The sequence below is a fragment of the Chiroxiphia lanceolata genome, chromosome 9, assembly GCF_009829145.1.
Source record: "Chiroxiphia lanceolata isolate bChiLan1 chromosome 9, bChiLan1.pri, whole genome shotgun sequence".
Classification (NCBI taxonomy): domain Eukaryota; kingdom Metazoa; phylum Chordata; class Aves; order Passeriformes; family Pipridae; genus Chiroxiphia; species Chiroxiphia lanceolata.
In genome coordinates this window covers 2,620,997-2,645,873 of record NC_045645.1, presented here as the reverse complement: position 1 = coordinate 2,645,873, position 24,877 = coordinate 2,620,997, and the positions used below count along the sequence as shown (strand labels likewise).

Below are 24,877 nucleotides of genomic sequence, written 5' to 3'. Positions count from 1 at the left end.
AAGGTATCAAGCTAATATTGTGTGAAGAATAAAACACAGAGGACATGATTCATAAAGGAATGAAGCCTGGAGACTATACCAAATACTAAACAAATAAAATGTGCACACTTAGTAACCAATGTAACACATTATATTTGTGATCTACCAGATACTTATTGGGAAATACTTCTTGGAAACCTTTAAGGGCCCAAGTTCAATTCTACACAAGTTTTTTCTTCTTCATGAAGGCTTTTAAAACAATGCTGGGCATGAACAAGTCATAACTAATTTGGATGGATTATTTAATTTGTAATAAGATTGGTTTAGTTCTCTCCCAGTGATACCAAGAAGAATAAACCAGGCTGTGCCAGCCCCATCTTTCCCCAGCTTTTTTATGTTAGAGTGTCAACAGCCATTGCACTCCCAAAAGGCACAGAATGGTTGAGAAGGTTAAGAATATGCACTCACACTCTTTCATTCTGGAGTCATTCTTACATTAATTTGGGACAATCTATTCAAAAATCACATAACTTGTGTTCTGTCTTCTCAACACCCTCAGAAAGAGATGTTTATAAAATTCTTTAACCAAAAGCAGAGTAACTAGTTCTTGTACATCAGACCCTCCAAAAATGCATTTTTTAAAAAGCATTAATATTTTTAATTCATGAATTCACTTTGAGCTGTAATTCTTAAATTTTTTGTAGCTAAACAGAGCTGTCACACCAATGTACTGACCTCAGAATTCTGTTTAAGGAATTCATTAAGCACTCCACATCACTACCTATAAAGCTATACTACAACTTTTCAGCACTTTTACAGACTCCATACTTTCTCCTCCATTAAAAACATATTGCCTATAAACTCTTTCAAAGTGGTAACAACAAACCAAGAACTGAAGTATTTTTTTTGAAAATTGTATCTGAATATAGTTCAGTGAATAACTTGCACTACAAGACCACTTAAAAATGACCCCACACATCACTGACATGAGGCAGTATTCCGTGAGCTGCTATTGTGTGCTCCAGTTCCCAGGTGGACACATTTCCAAAGACTCTCTCAAGCTAAAGGAGAACTATTCAGCTATTAAACCAGCATGTCCCTCTATCCTTTCCAATTTCAGCAACTTAACTGAAGTGGAATTGCCATGATAATGTAGTACAGCTTTCATTAAATATCAGAACACTTCACAAGGATAATATTCCTCTCTGTCCTGAGTGCCAACACTGCTTCCACGTGTCCAATCCAGTAGTGTCAGACACCCAAAAAACCCTCATCTACTGACACCAAACTAACACAAAAATAAAAGCTGAAACTCCCAACCAATTTCCTGCCTCGGAACATTAAAGTCCTCCAAAATCTATTTCTCCATTTAATCGCCCACAAATTAGAAACCCACATAGGCAAGTTTTCATCATGATTTTTATTAGCAAAATGTCTGTTACTTGCCAAAAGATTTTTTTATTCTTTGGTGAAAAAACAAATTTAGTGTCACTAGATAGTGTTCTATGCTAAGGAGTCACAAAATGAAAGACATGTATGCTATGTAGTAATGGATGTGATCCAGATAAAAATACAGCCTGAAAATAAAATAAGAAATGCACTAAACCTTGTAGGGTGTTTATAACTGTGAGGACTGGAGTTACTGGTACCTTTAAAATAAATAAAACTGTTATCCACTAGCTTGTTTATTTGAGCAACAGTAAACAAGGTAGACAATGATTTACATGAATTTATGTGTTGAGGAGTATTTCATCCCTCATATAGCACGTTAGTTCAGTCCTTTGTTTTCCCCCTCCTACAGGGCAGTATGATGAAACATAAAAGATGCAACAGAAATGGAAGTACAATGCTATATAAACTCTAAAGAACAAGCACATCTTCCTTTGCATGTTCCCAATAGGTGGCAACAGAATCCCAAAAATACAAAGAAGTTTATACTTCTTTATTCATCCACAAAGCAGCAGCAGCCCCATTACAACTCCTATCAATGAACTTGCACCAGAAATTTTAATCAAACAGATCACTGCATCTCAGCAACAGAAATTCCCAGGACAGTAAAATGTCAAAAGCCAGAGAACTCACAGAACAGAAACAAAACATTTATTAAAAAGCTAGTTGTTAGCAAACAACTAATCGATGGCTTATACTCGGAGCTTACCTGAGGGAGTAAACTATCATGAGCAGGAATTTACAGCAACAAAATCTTTCTGAGCACTAAAGAAGAAATGTTAAGGCAGAAAGAAAATTCTAGACTAATTCTCCTGTTGTTGACATCCACATCTTGGTCTTGAGCAGCATTTATTTACAAGCCTGAATAAAGGGGCAGGCACTTTTAAGCAAAGTTTTCAGCTGACAAGCCCCAACTTTCTCCCAGCAGGAAGTCCATGTCATAGAATCACAGGATCAGTTGGGTTGGAAGGGACCTCCGAGATCATCAAGTCCAACCCTTGATCCACTACTGCTGTGGCTCCCAGCCCATGGCACTGATGCCACATCCAGTCTCATCTTAAAAACCTCCAGGGATGGAGAATCCACCACTTCCCTGGGCAGCCCATTCCAATGGCTGATCACCCTCTCTGGAAAGAAATTCTTCCTGATATCCAACCTAAACCTCCCCTGGCACAGCTTTAGACTGAGCCCTCTTGTCTTGCTGAGAGTTGCCTGGGAGAAGAGACCAACCCCCCCCTGGCTCCCCCCTCCTGTCAGGGAGTTGCAGAGAGTGAGGAGGTCTCCCCTGAGCCTCCTCCTCTCCAGGCTGAACAGCCCCAGCTCCCTCAGCCTCTCCTCACAACACTTGTGCTCCAGTCCCTTCCCCAGCCTTGTTGCTCTCCTCTGGACCTGCTCCAGGACCTCGATGTCCTTCCTGAACTGAGGGGCCCAGAACTGGATACAGCACTCCAGGGGTGGCCTCACCAGTGCTGAGTCCAGGGGAAGAATCACTTCCTTGGCCCTGTTGGCCACACTGTTCCTGAGCCAGGCCAGGATGCCATTGGCCTTCTTGGCCACCTGGGCACACTCTGGCTCCTGTTCAGCTTCCTGTCACTCCCTGATTCTTTGTAAGAAACCACAGGAAACCAGAGTTCTTTTTCCTCGACGGTTACACGACTGTTTTGGTTTTGTGGCACGGAGCTGTACAAATCAAGCCTAAACAATGACTACTTACTTGCTTTCAAAAGCAGCTGAATCCCGGTCCAGAGCAACTGTCTCTGTGGTGATCTCCACCTTGCGCACGCTGCCGAAGAAATCCGTGATCAGAACGTTCTGAGGGTCCCGCTGGAAGAGATCGGTTCGATACCCAGGGGTGGAAACACACAGACTTTTTGGACAGACCTGAAACTGGAAACCGAGATGGACAATCACATCCTGTCCCCCACTCATCAACAATCTCTACACACACCTTCCAAAACAAAACTCCTGTAAAAAGAAAGATAAACGACACACAAAAGTTGCACTGACTTCAGTAAAAGCTCCATAACCGAAAAAGGTGGTCGAACAAAAACATTTAAAGGCATAAACATTATGCATTTCAGAAAACCTTTATCCTCACAATAATTATATTTGAGTTTAGAAATGCTTCTGGAAAGCCAACCATCAATTACATCTGACTGATAAAGGCACGAATATATTTCCGAATATAGATGCAGCAATGCTTCTATAACCTTCCTGAAGTCACAAGTGGGCATAAATTCTTCATATTTACCAAAGGGAGGCATGCAAAATTAACCAAACTTTGGTAAGTAGCTATGTTAAAGGCTTCATAAAGAAGAAAGAATTTACATTTTGATCAGAAAAACCCCCCATCAGTCTTGCTTCTAATTTTCAACTCGCAAATTAGTGCAGAATAAGGATCTTCAAATAGCAAAGGTGCCTTATGTACATTAAGTTCACAGAGACATCCTGTGAAACCCACAAATTAGCTGAACACCTTATTATTTATTTTCCTCATGTATTTTGTCTACATATCCAGCACACCCTGCAACATCTGGAAGACACACGCAGCACTAATAAACTGTTTTCACTGGACTCCATTCTACATAAAGATCTCAGTAACAGATTTATTGTAGCATTTAGCCAGGACAGCATGCCTCTTAAGTAACAAAGTTGTTATGTAGATATTCAAGGCAATACCAATGCATTTTGGACATAATGCTGCTTTGCACAATCCCACCACACTCACCACAAAAGTCTCAAATATTTCACAGCTGCAGAGCTTCTTTATTTCAAGTAATCTCATAATGGATATAATGCAGAATCATAAATAGTAACTGGTCTGTATTTTTGTTAAAAATGCTACAAGTACTATGAAAAGCAGCCTAAGGCTTTCTCCAGACTCCTTGGTGAGCATGGAAAGCTGAGTTCATGTTTCAGTCATCAGAGGGACTCAAACCTTACAACCAAACCACAACCCTACTGGACACACCACTAGGCAGAGGCTCCAGAAGAAATGTTGCTGTCCATTGACCACCTGGTAACAGTGCTGGTTTATGTGAGTCCTTGTACATCCCAGCAACACAGAGTATTTAACACAATAGATTTATCACAGAGGACTAAGAAGGATGCTCTCCACATGAGTGCTCCTCTTTCTTAATCTTAAATCCCCCAAGTGATTTTCACAAACAGATCCATCAGTCACAGAATATAAATTACATCATGGGTCAGCTCTTACAAGGTTGCATTCTTATGACAAAACCACAGGTCCTAACTAGCTCCATGCAAATGCAACTTCAATTATTCCAGATTATGAGTGACAAAACCACTGAGCTTCAGGTCATACTTCCCAGCAGAAATTCTGTGCTGAGCCTAACACAAAATGTACAGGCTTTTGTTGCTCATTCTCTTTGGACAACAGAACCCTACACTAAAAACGTTTCCCAGAGAGGAAACCTGCCTTTTCCTCACAGAGGGTAGATTCCACCTCCCCATTCCTCCCTCCTGCCCTATTACAGTTTCTCTTTTATACCTTGTCTATTTTGTCTAAACCTGTAAGCACATGGCATTGAGCTGCTTGTCCAGGGAAACTTCAGCTCACTTTTACCTCTACATGAAGCAGACAAGCACACACACACTGAGCTCTTTTTTAATGATTCCCAACTCTCCTGTTGGCAGAGTATCACACAGCTACTGAAGAAAAGACAGGGCAGAACCAATCTTTGTTATCCTCCCTGTGAAGTGAAAATGAACTGGACTCATCAGCATCACACTTCCCATACAAAAGCCCCTTTTCAATGCACACACAAACCCTCTAAAGTTTCATTTTCACCAAAATGCTACCAATTTTCCCCAGCTCTGCTCCAACTAAGGGCACAAACATAAAAACTAGGTCTCTGAAGTAAACTGTAAAAGGGAAGTATTTGTTTTAATCCCACTAACTGAAGCATAAATTTATGCTGCAGTGATACCGTTGAGTCTCTCCGCCGAGTTCCTGAGAGGTTACATGTCCCAAAACAACTGCATCAGCACTGAAAGGGGGACACTGACACTGCACCCAACTATTTCTAACTTGTCCCACAACAATTTACCACCATAACATGTTGATATGAATCTTGGGTGAAAATGTGCAATGGCAGTGAGAAGACTTCAACACTAAAAATCTATCAGTGTGAGAAAAGAAGGACTGCAAAGCAATTACACCACAGTAGAGTAACACTAATAACTGAGGTCTTCTGACAAAGAAAGAAAAGGCAAACACTGGCTAAGTGAAACACATTGGATCCTGTATCAATTTTTCCAAAGTTTTTTAAAATAAGATTCTATTCAAACAGAGCTAAACAATTCTCCCAACATGGGAACTTTGTTATCTTGACTTTTCTTAGCAACAATTTCAGCTACTTTATGACAAATGACATCTCATTTAGAAATTTATATGAATCTTATTTTAAAAGTTCAATTGTGTGACATTTCAATTCAGTCTTTACTTTCTGAGAATTGTGATCAAACCTAAAGACAGTCATTTCCACAGCTTTATGCTATCCCTTAGCAACACAGATGGAGCAGGTGGGGAGTAGGTGGAGTGGATTGTGAAAAAAGATGCCTCATTCTTTGCAGGAATGCAATATCCAAACCTTAGCTGGATGTGAAGAGAAGCTGTTTCAAGAGTGGTTAAAGTAGTGTAACAAATACACAGTACTTCTAAAAGAGCAGACATTTAACATTTAAAAAGATCAAACAACTAAACATCAGTTAATTTTAAAGCTAGTTTGCCAAAAACTTAAGTTATCCTGAGCTTGGAAAGCATTAATTTAAATTAAAAAAATAAATCAGACTTGGATAAGCAGTAGCTCTTTATTCTTAAACCAGCTGACACTAACAGTGCATTCCAGTGCCAAAGTATCCCCTACAAGTGTTGGCAAAAAAATAGGCTTATATCCTTACCCTGGAGTAACCATATGTCATTTTGAAACTCTTAGATGAAGCCCTGGAAAGCATCAACTCAAAATCAAGTGATCATGTTTGCTGAAACACGTGCAGGTCATGGCTCAGGACACGATCACAGCATGGTCTGGGCTGGAAAGGACCTTAAAGGTCATCTGGTTCCACTCCCCTGCCGTGAGTGGGGACATCTCCCACCACACACTGGGTCACTCAGAGCCCCCTCCAACCTGGCCTTGAACAAATCATCACAGTCAGGATATATTTGGGTCCATTCTCTTTTACTCCCAGAACACCAATCAGCAGAATGGTGTGTGATGACTTACCCGATGTAAGGAATTTACTTCTCCTATTTTGCATATAAGCAAAAACAAACACACAATTAGGTATCTTCTCCAAAGAGCCCAGAAGGTAAACTGTTTGGCCAGCTAACAAATTTCTACACTCTTCAACTACCAGATTAACATTCAGCTGGCTAGACCAGCTACACCACTTCCCAGATGGTGTCTTACACTGTAGATAGTGCTGTTCCCTTTTATGACCTTTTTTAATTAACACAAATTCATTTTCTGCTCTACAGTGCTATTCGAATGAAGAGGCTAGAAGATACTGAATCAATAAAGAATTTGCACACTCTTCTTTACCAAGATTTATTGTGAAGTTATCTGTATCCCATAATCAGAAGGTATTAAATTATAGAGAGGAATTTCATTCCCATGGAAGTAAAAGAACCTTGAATCTTGGCTGCTGAATCAATTCTGTATCAACATAAAATCTGTCAAGTGTGGGCTGTTCAGAGAGAATTCTACCACACGTGTAGCAGCCAGGCTAACACTGTCCTCTGCAGACAGAGAGTGGCATCAAAATTCTGAGCAGCTGCTCCTTTTACAGAAATGAATCAAAGCCAGGGTGTTGTGTAAGTGGTGGCTCTTGGATCCCTGACACAGCACATCAGGATTTACAGCTACAAGGTACCAAAATATAATGCATGACTACAAGAAACTAATACTGGAACAGGTATAGAGGGTTAATAGGGTAAAGAAAATAAGGTTACTTTTTATGTCATCTCACTGCTACAGAGGCATTGCCATAAATTTTGTCATAGGTTATCTGGTTGGCTTCTTATTTTCCTTCTGCCTCATATCTGAGATCTACAGTAACATTTAATATAATTAAGTCCAAACACTGATAGATTTGGACATATCTTGCTCTGGAACCTAAGCAGATATACAGACAAATTAGTCTCTGCAGGCATTTGTGATCACACAGTTAGAACTGTAACTGTTAAATCACCTCTGCAAAACAACACCAATGCCTTTCCACAACTGGAAAATGTCTACTATCCATTAAGGTGGCTTTAGAAGCCTCCTACTGTCATTTTTCACACACAAATACTTCATTCTATTGAAACGAATATTTAGTGAATACTTTACTAATTTTTCAATGAAAAAACAAAATCTGGCTAATTCTACTTAATTTTTTCTGTAGCCAGCAAGCCACTGTCAATCCCTGAAGTGTTACACAACTACACTTAACAATGGTAAAAAAAACCCTTTCCCAAAGAGAAACAGCAGGAGCACAGAAAGCATTTGGAGAACCCTACAGACAAAATAGATTAAGTTTTGAAACTGTTAAAGTCATTAGCATATTCATGAATGTTGAGTATTCTACTTACCAGGTCATTCATGTTTGTCTGACTGGCTGGATGAATTTCTTCCAAGAACTCCAGTACATAGAAGGTGTATCTGTCCATGAGATGAACACCAATCCCAAGGTCAGGCTGATGCTTAAAAACAACACACAACAGTTACTGGGCATTTGCAGGAGAGAACTCTGTGTTCAGGAGGGAACAGAATGTAACAGCACGTTACAAAAATCAGGAATAATTTTTTTGTTCTTAGGCAAATTACACAAAGAAAATTACTACCTGTGAAGCAACATATTGCTGATAAGTTGAATAATACAGTTTATGTATAATTCTGGTAATATCTGTGTTTTCAACAAAGGTGGGAACCCTTCTTCTTAATGGTCCAGTACAGGTTTGTGGGCTGCCCTGACCTGCTCAGGACTTTGAAAGCAGGGTTGGGACAGCCAGGGTGTCTCACAGCAGTGCAGGGGTCCAGGTAATCCCGACCTGCTGGCTTTGGTCTGGCTGAGATCTCTCCTATTGCTCCTTCTGTAATTCAGCTGGCATATAATTACAGCAGGTGAAAGGCAGTGTTTTGATTTCTATCAAGTGTAGTAAATCCTAAATTGAATATTCATCACATACATCTCTCAGTAGTCTTCCCATAAGATTTCTTCTTACCCTAGAAAGTGCTTAAGCTGGCCAGCAAGCACAGAAATCCATCATTAGCCTGGTTCTTTGGGCCAGCACACAAAAGCTGGCAGGAAAAGTACACTTACAAGTTTTGTCAAAATGACACTGTGTAACTAAACACCTTAGAGCTCAGCAATTGCAGGGGAAATTTTTACTTAAAGGTCAAGAGGAACTGTGCTTTTAACTCAGGCTTTCTGAAAATTGTCTTCAGGATCACATAAATGTACTTACTGACAAAGAATCTTCTCCTACTTGGCTGCTAGCCAAGGCCATTATGTTGGGGGAATAAAACCGTTCATACATGGATGCTCCTTGACAAGTGTCAATAATAAACAACAACTCATTGTACCTGAAAGACATAAAACAGCCTCCTTAGCCATTTCTACTTAAACAACATATACATACTTTGCTTTTTAGTTACCAGGACAGCTGCCAGGAACCCAAGGAACAGGAGAATTCCCAGCAACTGATTTTAAGGTGTGAGTTTAGTCAAAGCAATTCATTTGAGCAGCTCTAACTGCAGGAAGCTGAAAGCAAAAAACGAAACTCTTCTTTCTGAATGGAAACTTTGATGCAATTTTATGGACAACAGACAGTATCACTGCTGCAGGTAAGCAAGGCCTACCAGTAAGCCTTTGGGCATGTACAGGAAATACAGTATTTCATGTTTAAATAATGCTCATTTCTTACCTCCTTTTCTGCCACATTTGTTCGAAGGCATCAGCAAGTTCTACATTTGTGATTTCTTCAGAATCTTGAAATTTTAGGAAACCATTTCCCCCATGGCCTGACAGAAAAATCAGAAGTTAGGCAAGAGTGTAAGTTAAAGGAAGATATCAGCCTGGGGGACCATTTTTCTAAAATAAGGCAAACACAATTCTCTTTCTCCACAGACAGTCCAGCAGAATAAACTGATACAGTAAGAACACCACCCATACACCACTTCAAATGGAAACTACACTGGTTTAGTACTGCCTTACAGACATCTTCTCTTAATTTTATGACATGCTAAAAACAAAAAAAAAACCTTTTTGTTGATCCTTTTGTTCATTTGGACTAGTGATGCTTTCAACAAACCCACCCAACTGAACAACAAACACCAATAAATTGCACACAGAAACCTGTGATTACCTGTCATATATATCAGAATATTGCTTCTGTCATCAGAAAGGAGACGTTTGGATCGTGGGGTGCTGGGGGGGATTCTCCCCGTTAACACTCGCAAGAAATTTTCAACAGTAACCTGTGAATAGAAGCACAAAGTCATTTTCTAAAGGTAAGAATATTGATCAGCTATAGGCTGGGTTACAGAATTTAAGTAACAGAACACTAAAATATGCAGCATATCTAAACAGACATAATATTGCATGGTATAAACTGCATAAGGAGATATTTTCTGTTTAAGGTTTCACTGCAGGTTCACAATCAGGTGGTGCCTTTCACTTTATTCCATTGACATCAGCCTGCTGCTTTATTATATCCAATAAGTCTCCCACCATTATCATTTCTAAATGGGTTCTCATTGATCTGAAAACCTGTCAGCACACAGGGTCATTCTGCCAAAGTGGCTCATGGACTCACAAAATGCTGCAACATTAGGGTGTGTTACCATGGAAAAATAAAAGTTTGAATTCCCTCTGCGACTCACGAAAGGAAAAAACAGTTGTGTTACATAAGTCTGAGTGATCAGTACACCCCACCTGGATGGTGACTGCAACAAAGCCTCCAAAACACCACTTCACGTACACACACACACACAGCTCAAATGCCAGCAATAAATCCAAAACAAGAAACAAAACATGTTTCTCTATTTCATGAGTGTATCTGTATTTCAGTGCTGTGCCTTCACTTCTTCCTATAAAGTTTCAGAGGAAAAAAAACATCTACTATATGCTGAAATATGCTTCTATAAAGCTTTAGTAATGATTACACAGCACAATTAAACCAAGAAATTGATGTCTAATTTAAGATCAACTGGTAAAGATTCCTTCAAAGTCTGTTTGAAGGAATACTACAAAAAAAGAAAGGTGACAGAATGAAGATTTTTCTACAGTAATTACTTCATGTTAATGATCAGGTTATAGCTCTAGTTTTCTTTTCAAAGTATATGCTTAAGACTAGGAATTTAAGTATTAAGACCTACTTAAATAAACATTTCACCTGCACACCAAAATTTTCATGGTAGTTTCAAGTGTTTACAAGGTGAGACACTGAACAGCCATTTCCAAAGAAGAGAAATTTCAGTAATGTGATTCTATTCCTAACACACACAAGGAGTTCCATACATCCTTTCAGCTGTGGATTTAAAACAGCCAAAACACTAAACGTTTCTAGCACAATAAACTTCAAATAAAATAAACTTCAAATACAAACCCAAAGATCAATGGGGGGAGGGATGTGTATTTTAAACCTATCAGTTGATCATAAAAGCCCAGCCCAAAATCAGAAATCCTCAGATTTCACAGATGCTGCATAAATCTTCAAACCAACACTAAAAAGGTCCAGTTTTTGAATTAAAGCACAGTCACCTCATAGCTCCTGTAATCCACTTCCACATCATCTCCATAGACATTTAGCTCCATGTTTTTATGACTGAACACAGTGGCTGGTTTGGGATTTCTGGGATTACAGGCCATGTCATCTGCCAGCATCAGCACAATGTGACTATGGAAAAATAAGACAAAAACATTTCAGCCACTCTACTTTCACATAACAGTCAAACAGAAATTATAACAATGCTGTTTGATGGTTACAGCAATAGCTTATAACATTAACAAGGTTCCTGGAACTGCAAGTGAACCTTTGCTTGGTTATACCCTGTTTCCTTATGCACATCCTCACTATAATGAAGATATCATACATGGAAACGTGTTTGGCTGTTATTTATCTACAGGATTAAGTCAGGTCAAAGATGAGCATGAGAGTATTTGACACTGGAAACTTTAGGATACAGGCTTGCCAGGACCTAGGCTGACAGAACTCTTAATAAAAAAACCTGGAGATTTTTATAGGGCACTAAAGCATTTCATGCAGCATCAGAGAAGAAATAACAGCATGTGTGCACCTTCTCAGGTAGATCAATTAAAAACACTGTGATAATTTTTAATTAAATTGAGGAGCTCCTGAACATTTCTGAAACCATTATACTACATCTGATATTCTACTCTACGATAACCTGAGCTAACGGAATTGTCCTGAAGAACACAAGTGGGCTGACACCAGACAATTTGTTGTCTTTATAGTACAAAATAAAAAAAAAACCAACCCAGCATTACATAGTACCAAGAAAAAAAAACAAACCCAGCATATTACGTATGTAACAAAGCTGTTCCAGCTTGCATGCACCCAAAAGATCTGTATTTCACCTGGCAGGGTCAGGTTTGGGTCAAAATACGAAATATGAAATAACAAGTCCCCTCCTGGACGGGGATCCTGGTATTCTCCCAAACAATGCTTACAAAAGCAAAGCTTTGTATCCTCCAGAGAATGCTGTTTAATTCAGACTCCCAGGGACACAATTATAAATTAAACTGTGTCCTGTTACTTCAACACCATTCCTGTGCTTGTCATCGTTCACCTGTAGGTCAGCTTGAGCACTTTAAGAGGTAAATTATTCTTTTGAAGTGCTGATATGCTCCACAGTGCACCAAAAAAGAAAAAATGAGAAAGAAATGCTGTCCAAATTAATACAAGTCCAAGTCCTCAAAAATAAACTTTTTCAAAGGACATAAAATACTGCCATAAATATGAAGCTGTGATGACAGAAGCCAGAGGAGGACAAATCATCTTCCTAATATGGTTTGTTGTTGGAGGACAAATGTATTTAAATCACCAAATTGACAGAGTTCCATTCAAAATAAGCCTATGGCACAAACCCCTCCAAAACCAACCAACCCCAAGAATCAGGATAAATGTTTATTTTTAAGATGTGATTATGAGACTTCTTGGGAATTTTGTGTTGGGGGGGGTGGTTTGTGTGTTTTGTCTTGTCAATATTTTGAAGAAAGTCTTGCAGCAAAGAAAGAAAAACAGATAAAGCAAGTTTGTCTAAGGAAGAAACGTTCAAATCCATGTAAAAATTACTGCAAACAGTAAAAAATAGGTCTTCTCCTATGTTTTATTTTTAATCTGAGCCTAAAGCATTGCTGGCTTCCTAAGATTAATTTCCAGAACCTTGGATATGGGTAAGAAATGGCTCAGGCTACTGAACAACAGAACTCTCCATCCATGCTGCAGTTTTTGCAGCACTTCAAAAACTGCCACCTATTGTGACCTTAACAGTGAAGACAGATGGATGCAAAGCAGATGAAAGCTCTCAGGTAAGGGTAGAACCAGGGAAAGAATTTCTAAGGCAGTGCCTCGGGCACCTGTGCTTCAAAGGCTGCACAGGAGAGAAGACAGATGCTTCTGAGTGAAATGCGCAAAACCAAAAGGCACATTTCTGTGCTTTCAGCCCACAGCAGTGCTTTCCCTCAGATTTACAGCCCCAAAGGCTTTTAAAAATTAGGTTTTGAATTCCCCTCTTTCAAAAAAAATAGAAAGTCGCTCTTTTTATTTTTTCTTAAATAAACAGAGAAAACAGGATGATACTGCCACTGCATTCAGAGTTGAGAGGAAGCTAACTGGGGACTCCAGATAATACAGTTTTGGGTTTGGGGGGAAAAAAAAAAGCCACCCAAATTTAATCCAGCAGAATACACATTTTGCAGTGACGAAGAAGGACACCCTTCTTTAGGCAGACATGCTGGAGAAACTACCAGTCCTCTACACTAACATTAAAAACCAGGACCACCAAGATTTCCACAGAAGCCTACAGGCATATATAATCAATGGAATATATATATTCAATGGAATATATTCAGCCTATCATTCAACCGATGTGGGTGCCTAAAACTCCCACAGCTCCGAGTAAATTGCAGTGCAAAACAGCTGGATGGAGCAGTGCCAACAGGTTCCTTCCAGCAGGAACACAACTAAAAGATGCTTCAGAGCAGTTTGTTCACCTTCCTGCTCCTGTTGTGAAAGAAGGGGGTGCCATTTTAACCACTGTGCTATCAGGAGAGAAGCACAATTTACATCGACAAAGTTACTGGTTTCCGTAAAACAAATCACACAAAACAGATTTTTTCAAGGCAGTTTTCACTATGCAGAAGTTGCTCTGGTCAAAGCCTTTAGTTTAAGGACTCGGTGTGGTTGTAGATGTGGAAGTCTGATACCTTTGACAGTCAGAGTCACCAACATCTCCATGCTGAAAGGAAATTAAAGTACAGCAAGAGCCATATCTTGCTGTAAGAGTACAGCAAGAGCACTCAGCCATTGCTGAGTGCATTTGTCAATTTTCCCATTATGCTTTCACCAATTTACCAAGTGCTACATTTTAGGGGCCAGATCTAATTACCCTGTTCCAAGTGGGAGTTTTACTACATTAACTTTTTGCTTTTCCTTTTGAACAACATTGCTGCACTTTCCAACACAACTGATGCGACTGCATCCTTCCTTTTTGCTTTTATCCAGTTAAACTGGGAAGATAAATGTATTTCTATCCTGCTGCAGACAGCAGAGCACATTTGCAAGGAATTGGATCCACCAAGGTCCCCTCACCTATCAGGAATGCCCAGTCTCTTGACACTTCTGTATACTGAGAGAGTGTTTGCCACATGACGATAATTAAACCAGAATCGAGATGTACACACCTTGAAAAGGAAGAAAAAAAAGCATATTAAATAATGTAAAAGGTACAAATTGGCCTGGCACGTTGCATCTGAAGACCACAATCACAGGAATAGTAAAAATAGTAACAAATCAGGAAGAACATGGCAACGCCAAGAAACTCATGACATAAGCTCTATAAATCTTTGGTGTGCCAAAGCAAAGAAATACTGAAAATAAAAGTTAAAAAAAAAAAGTTATTAGCATACTGACTCATGAAAAAATCGTCATAAACCCTAACTAAGTATAGAAAATGGCACTTTAGGGAATAATTCAGCAATAGTAAGTGGATAAGCTAAATTTTTTCATTTGCTTTCTCCTTAGCAAATGGAATTAAAAATCAAAGGAAGAGGCCTCATCTCAATAGCAAACCCATTCTGAGAGCATTCTTGCACAAAGGTATAAGTGAATTCATGCAGAAGACACACACTGGGGAAAATACACTGAGGACATTTGCATTTAAGGAGTAAAATGCAATAAAGTAAGAGCTAAGTGAGTTCTAACCAAAATCTGAGCAGAAATTTTCAAAAACCTCGAAGGACTTGAATTTCTACTGTTCTAACAGGCAAAGGGTCAGGGCTCAGCCATTCCTGGATTTAAAAACTCCCTAAGTCAGACATTGTTCTGATTCAGAGATTTCAAAAACTTCTACAAGACTTTAAAACCACAAAAACAGAGGTGCGGGAACAAGCACTTGGACAGTTTTTTAACTTTGCAGTTTTAAATGTGGAGCTTTAAGTTACACTACATAGCATCTTTTCCTCTAGTCTTTTCATAAAAAGAACTGAGTAGTAGCTTGAGTAATTATAAAAATTCAGCCTGAAAGGATCCCCTGGTGTCTTGATCATCCTGTCAATTAGGAATTCCAAAAAAGCCCACAGGAATCAGTCTGGGAGAACATTTGCCTTTCAGCAAAATTTAAAGCTCTGAAAACTAACTGTGTCCAATTTAGCTGAGACATTTCAAGGTGCTATTATCTGCACCTTACCCCCACCACCTCCCTTACAACATGGTGGAAAATGTGTCCAAGCTATTCACACTCCAGCATATTAATTCAAACTACAGGTGAGGTGGGAATTGCAGCATTATCCCAGGTTTGAAGTGCCTGATAGCAGCAAACCTTTCCCTACTTTACTGCTTAAAAAATTAGTAGGAATTGTTATAAAGTTTAATGATGAACCACTGAAAAAATACAACCAGCAGAAAATCTGTTCTGGACAGAAAATACAGCTCCTTGGGCTTAATTTTCCACCTTGTGTGGTTTTATGGGTATTAATAAAAGCACCTATTTGTCAACAGTATTGAAGTAGAATTTGATGTTTTAGTAGTTTCAAGTTTGTACATTGTAGAATATAGAAATTATTCCTTCTAATTCAATTAGTTCCTGTTAACTTTCCTTTTATATTGCTCAATTTTAGTATCTGGAAAACAAACAGCTGCTACTGAGTAATTACAATAGTGTTCTGAAACAAATTAGTCATTAAGACCTGAACTGTGATTAAGAACCAATTGTGCAGCATGATTCAAAGCTAAGAAAAGATACATGGCAAAGAAAAAAAAAAGAATTAGGATAAGAACAGTTGATCTAAACATTATGTTGTCTAAACTGATTTCATTCTAAGCCTGTTATCACAAGTGAACAGATTGAGCAAGAACAAAAATGACAAATAAATTGTACCTTTCTGGTAAAAGAGATCACATTTCCCTGGTATCAGAATAATACTTTTTTTTCCATATGAAATATGTTAATTTAACTACTTTAATGCTGTCAGAACTTTTGTTTTATGAACTGTGCCATGTAGCTAGACACATTGAGTGCTTCAAATCCAGTCTTATTGAAAAGATAATTTCATTATAGGGTAATAAATTTGCAGGTACAATTTCAAATTCATTCATTTCCAAGTCTTTATCTTTCCATTCCTTTGAAGTGAGCAGAACTCTTCAATGACTGTTGCAATCATGGTTCTTGATAAAAAATTGGCAACTTTGTTGGAAGAAAACAACGTGGACTATGCTTACCAAAACTGCCCAGTTGTTTGTGTGTCCACTTCTAAAGAACTGTTCTGCTTGATCCTGAAAGATAGAGAAAATTTCACATTTTTTTTCAGCAATAAGAAAGAAATGACCACTCATGTTTTTTTTGTTTCCACAAAAGTGTTGAAAGCAGATGCTTACCACACATTAACACCGAAGAAACCTTAGAAAAGCTACAAGAGAGGGAGGGGGTTTTTATGCTGTTTTGTACATTTGACCTCAGTTAGTTACTCCAAATCCTTCCCTGAAACTCGCCGTGTAACAAAGAAGAAAGAACTGTTAGTCACTTGCAGCTTAGTTAAAACGAAAAGCCAACACATCTCTATTCTAAAGGACACTCCAAGAACAAAATAATATGATTTATTGATCTGTAGTTTCTTCCTTAATGAGAAAAGGAGCTTGGATTCATTCCTATTTTCAAAAGCAGGTAAGTGAATCTGCAATTTAAACCCATTTTAAATCCAGGGTGGTTACATTTATCTTCCAAAATCAGGAGCAATGACAGCAACCTTCTGTATAATCTGTGTTCTCCATAGTTCCCACTGTGCTTTGCAGCTGAGAGGGCCCTTTTTCCTTAATGGAGAGCATAAAACAGGACACAGAAAGGGGATAAGACTTCCCAGAGGTAAGGGAATCAATCAGTCTGTCACGGGGCAAGAATCCAGACCTGCTGATTCTTAAATCAGACTCTGGTAACTCTGAGGGGTACTGGGATGATGCCCATGCTCTCACACAAAACACACAGTAACAAAAAAGTGTTAAAATACATGTGAAGTATATTGTACTTCAAGCAGCAAACAACCTGCAGTTTCATCAGTCACCCGAAGACTCTAAGAACACATCTGCTGTTTCGGGGAAGGTGTTGGTCTCATCAGTAATTAATTTGAAGTATAACAGCTCGTTAACAAAGCAGAATTCGAACGCGAACACCGCCACAGATGCAGCGTGGGCACGGTGCATCAAGCAGTTTGAACGAGTCACACAAGACAGCGCCTGCCGAGCCCCGTAGGGTCCCATGGGCCGGGAGAGGCGGTTCGGTACTGCCCGGGTCCGGCACTGCCCGGGACCGGGCAGTGCCGGACCCGGGCAGTACCGAACCGCCTCTCCCGGCCCATGGAGCCCTGCAGTGCTCGGGCAATGCTGTACCCGGGCAGTACCGCATCGCCAGTCCCGGTACATGGACCCGGGCAGTGCCGCTCCGCCTCTCCCGGCACACCGAGCCCCGCGCGTCCCGCCCGCCGGGCGGGGCCGGGGTAGGGCCCGCCCGCCTCCCGCCCGCGGAAGACATCGCATCTCCCGCTCCGCCGCTCGGGAAACCGACGGGGCGCTCCCCGCGCACCCCGAGCGCCTCGGAACACCCGTGTCCCCGCGGCAGCCCCGTACCTGGACGCCGCCGGCCAGCGCTGCCCCGCAGCAGCTCAGGAGCAGCACAGCGGCGGCGGCGGTGCGGGCCCGGCAGGCGCCGGGCAGGGCGGCCGCCATCTCAGCCCGCCTCCTGCGCGGCCCGGCCGGAAGGGGGGCGGCGGCCTGTGCGCAAGTTCCGCGGGCGGGGAGCGCGGCCGGGCCGGGGCTGTGCCCTGTGTTGTGCCCCGTGCCCTGCTCTGTCCCCAGCCCCGTGCCCTGCTCTGTCCCCAGCCCCGTGCCCTGCTCTGTCCCCAGCCCCGTGCCCTGCTCTGTTCCCTTCTCTGTTCCCTGCGCCGTGCCCTGCCCGCTCCCGGCCGGCCCGCCCGCGCTCGGAGGAGCGCTGCCCCTGCCCTGAACGCTCAGTCCCGCACCGCAGCTCCCTCGGCCGCCCCTGCCCCTGCTGTCAGTCCGGCCGTGCAGGGCAGCGGCAGCAGCCGCAGCGGGTCCCGCCGTTGCCGTGAGCACACGAGTCCACCGTGGCTGTACCGCCCGTGGGGGCAAACACTGGCCGCGCACCTCGCCCGTGGCCGGGCGGCTCCGGGCGTGTCACCGCTTCTCTCAGCTCCTCTCAGAAATTCTGTGAAGTGCCTGGGCTTTGTTGAGGTCGCCGAGGGTGGCCTCGGGCCTTGGTGGCCGCAGGGCAGATCTGCCTTGGAGTGAAGAGGACAGGCAGGGAGAGGGACCGGGGACCGCCTTTGGCAGGGGAGAGAGTGGGGTCTAAAAGTTGACTTTTCTTTTGTCAGGAAGCATTGCTACAGCCTTGCCTGCAGTGCATCTATCCCTCCGAGCTGACGAATCATCAGATTTTTATTTCAATCTATTGAACCGCTTGATATGATTCTTTTATTTCCACTGACTCAACTTGTCACCACTTTGTTCAATTGCCTGATGCCTTCCATTAGAGAGGATTCCGAACCTGCCCTGAACCATGGAATCTATTTCCTGCTCTGTGTACTTGTCAGCAGTAATGACTTTCTGAGACAGGAGCATATTTCCATGTATTGATGCTAGATTTTCAATAGCATTGTGTTTGCTGTTTGAAAGCATCGCTGGTTTCCTTGATAAAAATAACCACCTGTAATTAGATTGCCTTTTTCTGCCTAAAGCTAATGAACCTACTCCCTTTCAAATACTATAACCATCAGCTCCCATTGTGCGTCTCCTGTGTGAGCCTTTTATGAACCCACCGAGAAGTGCTATGGGCGTCAGTGTCTCTTGGTGCCTGCTAAAAGCTGTTTATCTTCTTGCAACAGAAAACTAAATGAATTTAAGACCAGGGCCAAAACTCAGCTTTTTCCTTGCCCTTTCAAATGTTTCCACTTAGGTCTCATTCTCAGATGTGCTCAAGATGTGTCGGTAATTCCAAAGGATAGACAGATATCTTTCCAAGCCTGTGCTCACACACTTTCATAAACTGGAGAGTTGATTTCAAGGGCTTTGATTTGGGTATCACCTCATTACCTTTCAGCTCCCATGTGAAGCTGGTGAGAAAACCTGTGACAGAAGGTCTGAGCCTTTGACTGAACTCCTTTCAGTTAAGCTTACTTGTTCTTTGCATTTATTACAAATATTAGTCCTCTGGTAACATGCATTTTGGTCAACAGCTTTTCCCATAGAAATAATGTCAGCAGCTGCATCCTGATGATGCATCTTTGAACCGGACATAAGTCTGTTGTTTGAACTGTTATATAATGAAAAGTTATGTCAAATATGGCCAAAAGGCAGCTTCAGCTTACCAAGAATTAGTCCTGATGTGAGAAGTAATGAACATCTTTTCTGTGAATGAAACTTAAAATCATCCTATTTGCTTAAAACCTCCTGAACCTTCTGAAATTTTTATCACAGGTGGCCTTAATTTCTTCATTCTCTGGAATACTTGACTTTGTAGTTTTAATAACGTTCCTTTAAAGGTCACTGTGTGGGGTTTGCTACCTAGGAAAAAAGGGAATTGAAAAAAAAAAAGGCAAAATTTCTGTCAGGTGGCATTGGTATGATATAAACATAGGTTATCCCCTGAGGACTGTGCAAACAGACACTTGCTCCTTGTGCTGAGCAATTAAGAACCGGAGCAAATTTCCCTTTACGCGAAAGATCACGTGTGGTGGATGAGACATTTCAAACACAAGGTTTCACCCCCGCTCAGAACAGTTTAAAGCACATTTGTCCAGTCAGTACTGCTGCTGTCTCTCACGGATCCTGTGCAGTTCTGCAGCCGACAGGAAGGTTCAGCCGGCTCCTGATGGGAAAGCAGAGCTGCAAACACGCGGCTCTGGTGTCACACACTGCCCGCTGCAGGGTGGGAGCAGTGCCTGCAGCCACTGCGGTCACACTGCAGGTGTTACTCGTGCATTGGAGGTGTTCGGGTCATGCTGCTGCCCCTCCATCCCAGGGCAGAGACAGCACTGAGTTGGGGCAACCTCAGCTGCACAAGCTCATTGGAATATTCCAAAAGGATGGCCGTTATTCCCTCTGATTTATATGCCGTGTAATGTGGTGCAGAGTTCACCTATTTAAGTCTGTCTCTGGTTTGCCTTCTGGATTCCCTCAGCCTGCTTGAGTGTATTCTGTAATGGATCTATTTCTTCTTCTACTTCTGGCTTTTATTTCTTGACAGTCTCAGTCTTTCATGGGCTTTAGTATTCATCAGACACGCATGAGTGTGCCAATGCTTCAGGCATTATTCCTGGAGGTGGAATCACTTCTCTTTTTTTTTTCCCCAGTAAGACAGTACCAAAAGCTTTGTCCTCATTTTTTTCATCTTTATTCCCTTAGGCAGCTCTCGGTACAGACATGGTGCTTGCTTCCATGCCTGCACAAGATTTTTTTTTGTCTAGAAATTAAGCTCTATGCTGTTTGCTTCCATTTCTTCTCTCTGCTTTGTTTCTATGCTAATCACAGTATTTTTTCATGCTCTGAGTATCTTTAGCTTGACCTTTGCCACGACGTGTCTTGTACTTCATGCTGAGTAATTAGAAGGGACACCAATGTATCCCAAGATAATTTGTAATTAAAACAACTGTTTAAAAAGCTGCTGTAGCCACAGCTGGTATTCACATTGGTGCACATGTTGGTGCTCTTCCAGATCCTTTCCTCCTCCAGCAGGTTGCCCAGGTCCTAATCCTCTAATCTAGACCCTCTGGAAATTGCCCTTTATGAGCCATCTGTCAGCTTGCTCCTGTCCAGCCTGGGGCAAACAAACCTATCCTTCCTTTGAGGAGAGGCAGCAATCCCAAGTGTAACCCCATAAGCACCTAACCCAGGGATTTGTGATACCAGAGTCCACCTGACACTTTTTGATCACAAACTCGTGTATTTTTCTATACCAAAATACCAAATAAATATCTGTAATTTTGTTAGTATTAACCTTAACTATATTACCTACTTGTATAATAGTGTATCTCTTCCTCTTTCTGTACTCTGGATCCTTGTTCTGTGTTTGCTTTCCTGTTATTTTTTCAGACTTGCATCATGATTTTCTACTGTATAAGAGGAAAAAAATATATCTTTGGTTGTATTTGTTATACTTCCAAAAGAAAAATTAAAAGGACCTCTTGCAAAGAGGCCAATAAGGGTGATTCTTAAGGAACCATCAAGAAGAGCTCGACTGTGCTATCTCACTTGAAAATACAGATTTATTACTTTCTTAATTTTGGCTGTCAGTACAATAGATTAAAAATTTTGTCACCAAACAAATCTGCTGCAGTTTGTTATCTGAGCTGATAAAATGGCTATTTTCAAATATGGAACCTGAATGAAACAACAGTAATCAAGTTAATTATTGATCTCACTGCTTTGGGTTTTTTTCCCTTTCTGTTAGTGGAAGACTGGCTTGATTCCAGAACGTTTGTACTTTGAAAAGATTTACATCAAAGCAATACTGATAAAAAATAGGCAAAATGAATACGGTGAGAATAACACACAGAATCTGTAGAATGAGAACTTCCAAAGGAAAATTACTTGAAAGAAGCCTTTGCTTTTAATATTACTGAGCTGAAACAGTTGTACTCGACTGTATTTAGCAATGGATTGTTTTTGTACACTGACTAAACACATCAGACCCTTTTGTTCATCCCCAGCATCAAGTTGCTTCACTCTACATGGGAATCAAACCAGACAGTATTTTTTACTGTTATTTACAAAGTGAGATTATAGACATAATTTTTACAGGCCTTTTGAAGTCAGAATAGAACACAGGCAAAAACTTTGAAGCCTACAATGAAATTCAGTTGACATTTGTCCTTCATGAATTAACCACCTACCTTGTCATCAGTTCTGTTCTGTCATTAATGATGCAAATATCGCCAGGTGTGGAGTTTCCATAATGTTGAATTGTGTAATAAACCAGTGTTTAATCTTCAGAAGACATGAAGTTACAAACCATTCCAGCAGCTTATCCTGTTGGTAAAAAAAAAAAAGTAAAATATGAGAAAACAAAACAGGGAAAAATAGCAGCAGCTTATTTAGATAGTTTGTTAGGTGTAATGGCAGTCATGAAATACGAGTGCACATCACCTTTGGTCTCAGTGCATCAATATTTTTCTCAATAGAAAAAGCTGAAAACATTTTGTCAAAACATTCTCATTTCTTAAAATAACAAAGTACGTGAAAAATACAGCAGCAAAAAACAAAACCCAAGTGCTATCTTTTTAAAATTACCCTGTCCACTGTATTTTTCCATTAATATTTCAAAAGGGTGCATTCTCAAATAGAAAATTCATTGACTTCTTAATTAGGAACAAGATAAGAATCTTAATTAAATTGCCTAAATAAAGCTGACTTTAGAACCACAATTTTACTGTTGACTTCAAGCAGTGGATATAACACACTGTGTTTTAAGACTCATTAAGAAGTCATCATTTTTATTCTGCTGCTAGTTCTGGCATCCCTGCGATAAATCTCTCCTGTGTCCCAAGTACCTGAGTGCCTCAGGAATGCAGGGATGGAGCCCAGGTGGTCTCAGCTCTGCTGGTTAAATTAACTCAAATTGGGGGCATGTTGCTGATGGACTCGTTTTCACTCCCAACCCAATACTTAAAAGCTATTTTGTGTACTCTTAAACTACTCTACAGCCTGCAATCTAAATATATCCTTTTTTCTGCCAGGTAATTGTCTTCATTTGCAAGCAAGGGGTTTTTGTATTCCGTTGAGGACTACTCATCAGCTCTGTGAGAAAATAAACACAGAAGGTTTGGGAAAAAAAAACCAACCAAACAAAAAAAGGCTGCATGCACATCAGCTTTCCCTGGAAAAAATTCATATTATGAAAATCATATTAGAAATAAGACCTAGAGCGAGCACCGAGTCAACTTTAAGGAAGGTTATTTATACTCCAAGTACAATAACATTGATTAACATTAAATATTTGAACAGTGACTAAAACTGAATCCAGTACGTTGCCAGGAAGGGTTATGCAGATCAATGTGTGATGAGAACTGAAATGTTATTAGACCTGATTAGTGGAAGAATGCCCTCGAGATGCAAAATTTAAGACAAATACAAAAATAAGCCATTAAGAAACTCAAATATTTTCAATGGGAGGAATAATTTAATATTTAAAAATATAAATATGCATGATTATTTCTGGGTTTCCAGGAGTTACGGAGGAGAGTAGATCAAAATAGCCTAAAAACTTTCTAGACAAAAGCTTACTTGTATTTTTTAGAGCAGCTGCTCAGGTGTGAATAAAAGTGGCAGCAGATCTGCAAACCTTAATAAAATTTCCCTGTCTACTCAAACTGTGTAAAACAGAGCTTTTTGTTCTCTCTTGAGCTGCATTTACCAGGACCCTGCAAAGCTGCTGTGGCTCAGGTGGGAAGTGCTCGTGCTGAACTAAACACAGAGTATCCTTCAGCATCCTAAAAATTCTAAATCCACGCCCCTGGAAATTAAAAGTGCCTCTTTCTGTGAGCTCATTCACCGGAAACTGTTCCCAACTAGAAATGCCAGAATGACTTCATAAACTGAAATCATAATGCTTGGGAGCCAGGTTTCTCTATAATTTATAAAAATGCAGTCCTCCCAACATTCCTTTCTGTGCAGAAGGAGGGTAAAAGGCTTTGTCACCGTTACAGTGCTGGCACTCGGTGCAAGGGGGAATTTTACTTCAAAAATTAAATTAAATTTACTTCAAAAATTTACTCCTATTATTAAGGAGAAAGTCTAGACAAACCCAAATGGTGTATTCAGCAAGAAAGTAAACTGGTGACTAGGCAATCCTCCAAATACTTTCTTCCTTAAAAGCCAAATTGTGTGGCCTGTTGGTGAGGAAGTTGTGCAAACTGAGCACTGCCCACACAAGAAGGGGTTCACTTAGGAAATCTCTGAGTTTTTTATATTGTTTTGCAAAATCGTGAATAAAAACTTCAAGCACCCCCTTTTTACCTGTCCGTGTCTTTGTGCTGAGGCTGTATCCTGATGGGATTTTTCTAAGTCAAAGGGACCATCAAGAAGAAGACCCAGTGACAACAGGAATTACCAGTACATGAATATGTGCCTGTGGTTTCTGTGTGTCTGTCCTGTTCTGTGACCTGAACTAATTGGTTTAGCTGCTAAATACATATTACATGAAAATGGAAAAGCTACATTTAACGCAGTTAATGACCTTTTAGGTTTTAAGACAGGCATTTGAATTTACATGTTCATTCAAGGTGATTGATTTTTACATGGAGAAAAGGTACCAATCAGTCAATCAGCTTCAACTAATCAGTGCCTTAATGGATGCATTTGCAAAAGTATTATCTCAGTGAAAATCACCTTCTTGCACTTCCATAGTTATCAAGAATTGCCTTACACAGTTTCTCTCATCATAACATTACGTAAATGCTAAAAAACCCTTGCACTTTAGGTGCATGTTCATATTAAATATATATCTCAAGAAAATAATAATACCAGGTACAGAAATATGAGGATTTCAGATTGAAATTTCACAAGCAGAACAAATTAAGATTATCCTTTTCAGAATAATGACATTAAAATCATTATATAAGGTAAGGGGTACATAACTTTACTTGCTACCTAGCTTCAGAATAGAGATGATTCTCATTTTACTCTGCTAAAAATAGA

The 24,877-nt window shown here is 40.5% G+C and overlaps 1 protein-coding gene across 3 annotated transcripts in view; it reads right to left on the bottom strand.

Annotated features, from left to right (window-relative positions):
• Nucleotides 1–17,923, bottom strand: part of PIGK (phosphatidylinositol glycan anchor biosynthesis class K) — a 63,926-nt gene extending 46,003 nt beyond the window's left edge. The window contains exons 1-9 of one of the 3 annotated variants that reach the window (XM_032696846.1): nucleotides 17,795–17,923; nucleotides 16,397–16,450; nucleotides 14,270–14,361; nucleotides 11,197–11,332; nucleotides 9,800–9,911; nucleotides 9,359–9,455; nucleotides 8,900–9,017; nucleotides 8,024–8,134; nucleotides 3,143–3,315 (exon numbers count right to left, since the gene is read on the bottom strand). In XM_032696846.1, coding sequence (XP_032552737.1) covers nucleotides 3,143–3,315; nucleotides 8,024–8,134; nucleotides 8,900–9,017; nucleotides 9,359–9,455; nucleotides 9,800–9,911; nucleotides 11,197–11,332; nucleotides 14,270–14,361; nucleotides 16,397–16,450; nucleotides 17,795–17,893 — 992 coding nt within the window. In that variant the 5' untranslated portion in view covers nucleotides 17,894–17,923. Of the gene's footprint in view, nucleotides 1–3,142; nucleotides 3,316–8,023; nucleotides 8,135–8,899; nucleotides 9,018–9,358; nucleotides 9,456–9,799; nucleotides 9,912–11,196; nucleotides 11,333–14,269; nucleotides 14,362–16,396; nucleotides 16,451–17,213; nucleotides 17,241–17,794 lie in introns of those variants that run through there. The other 2 variants (XM_032696848.1, XM_032696847.1) reach the window with 2 other exon arrangements.
• Nucleotides 17,924–24,877: the final 6,954 nt, after the last annotated feature.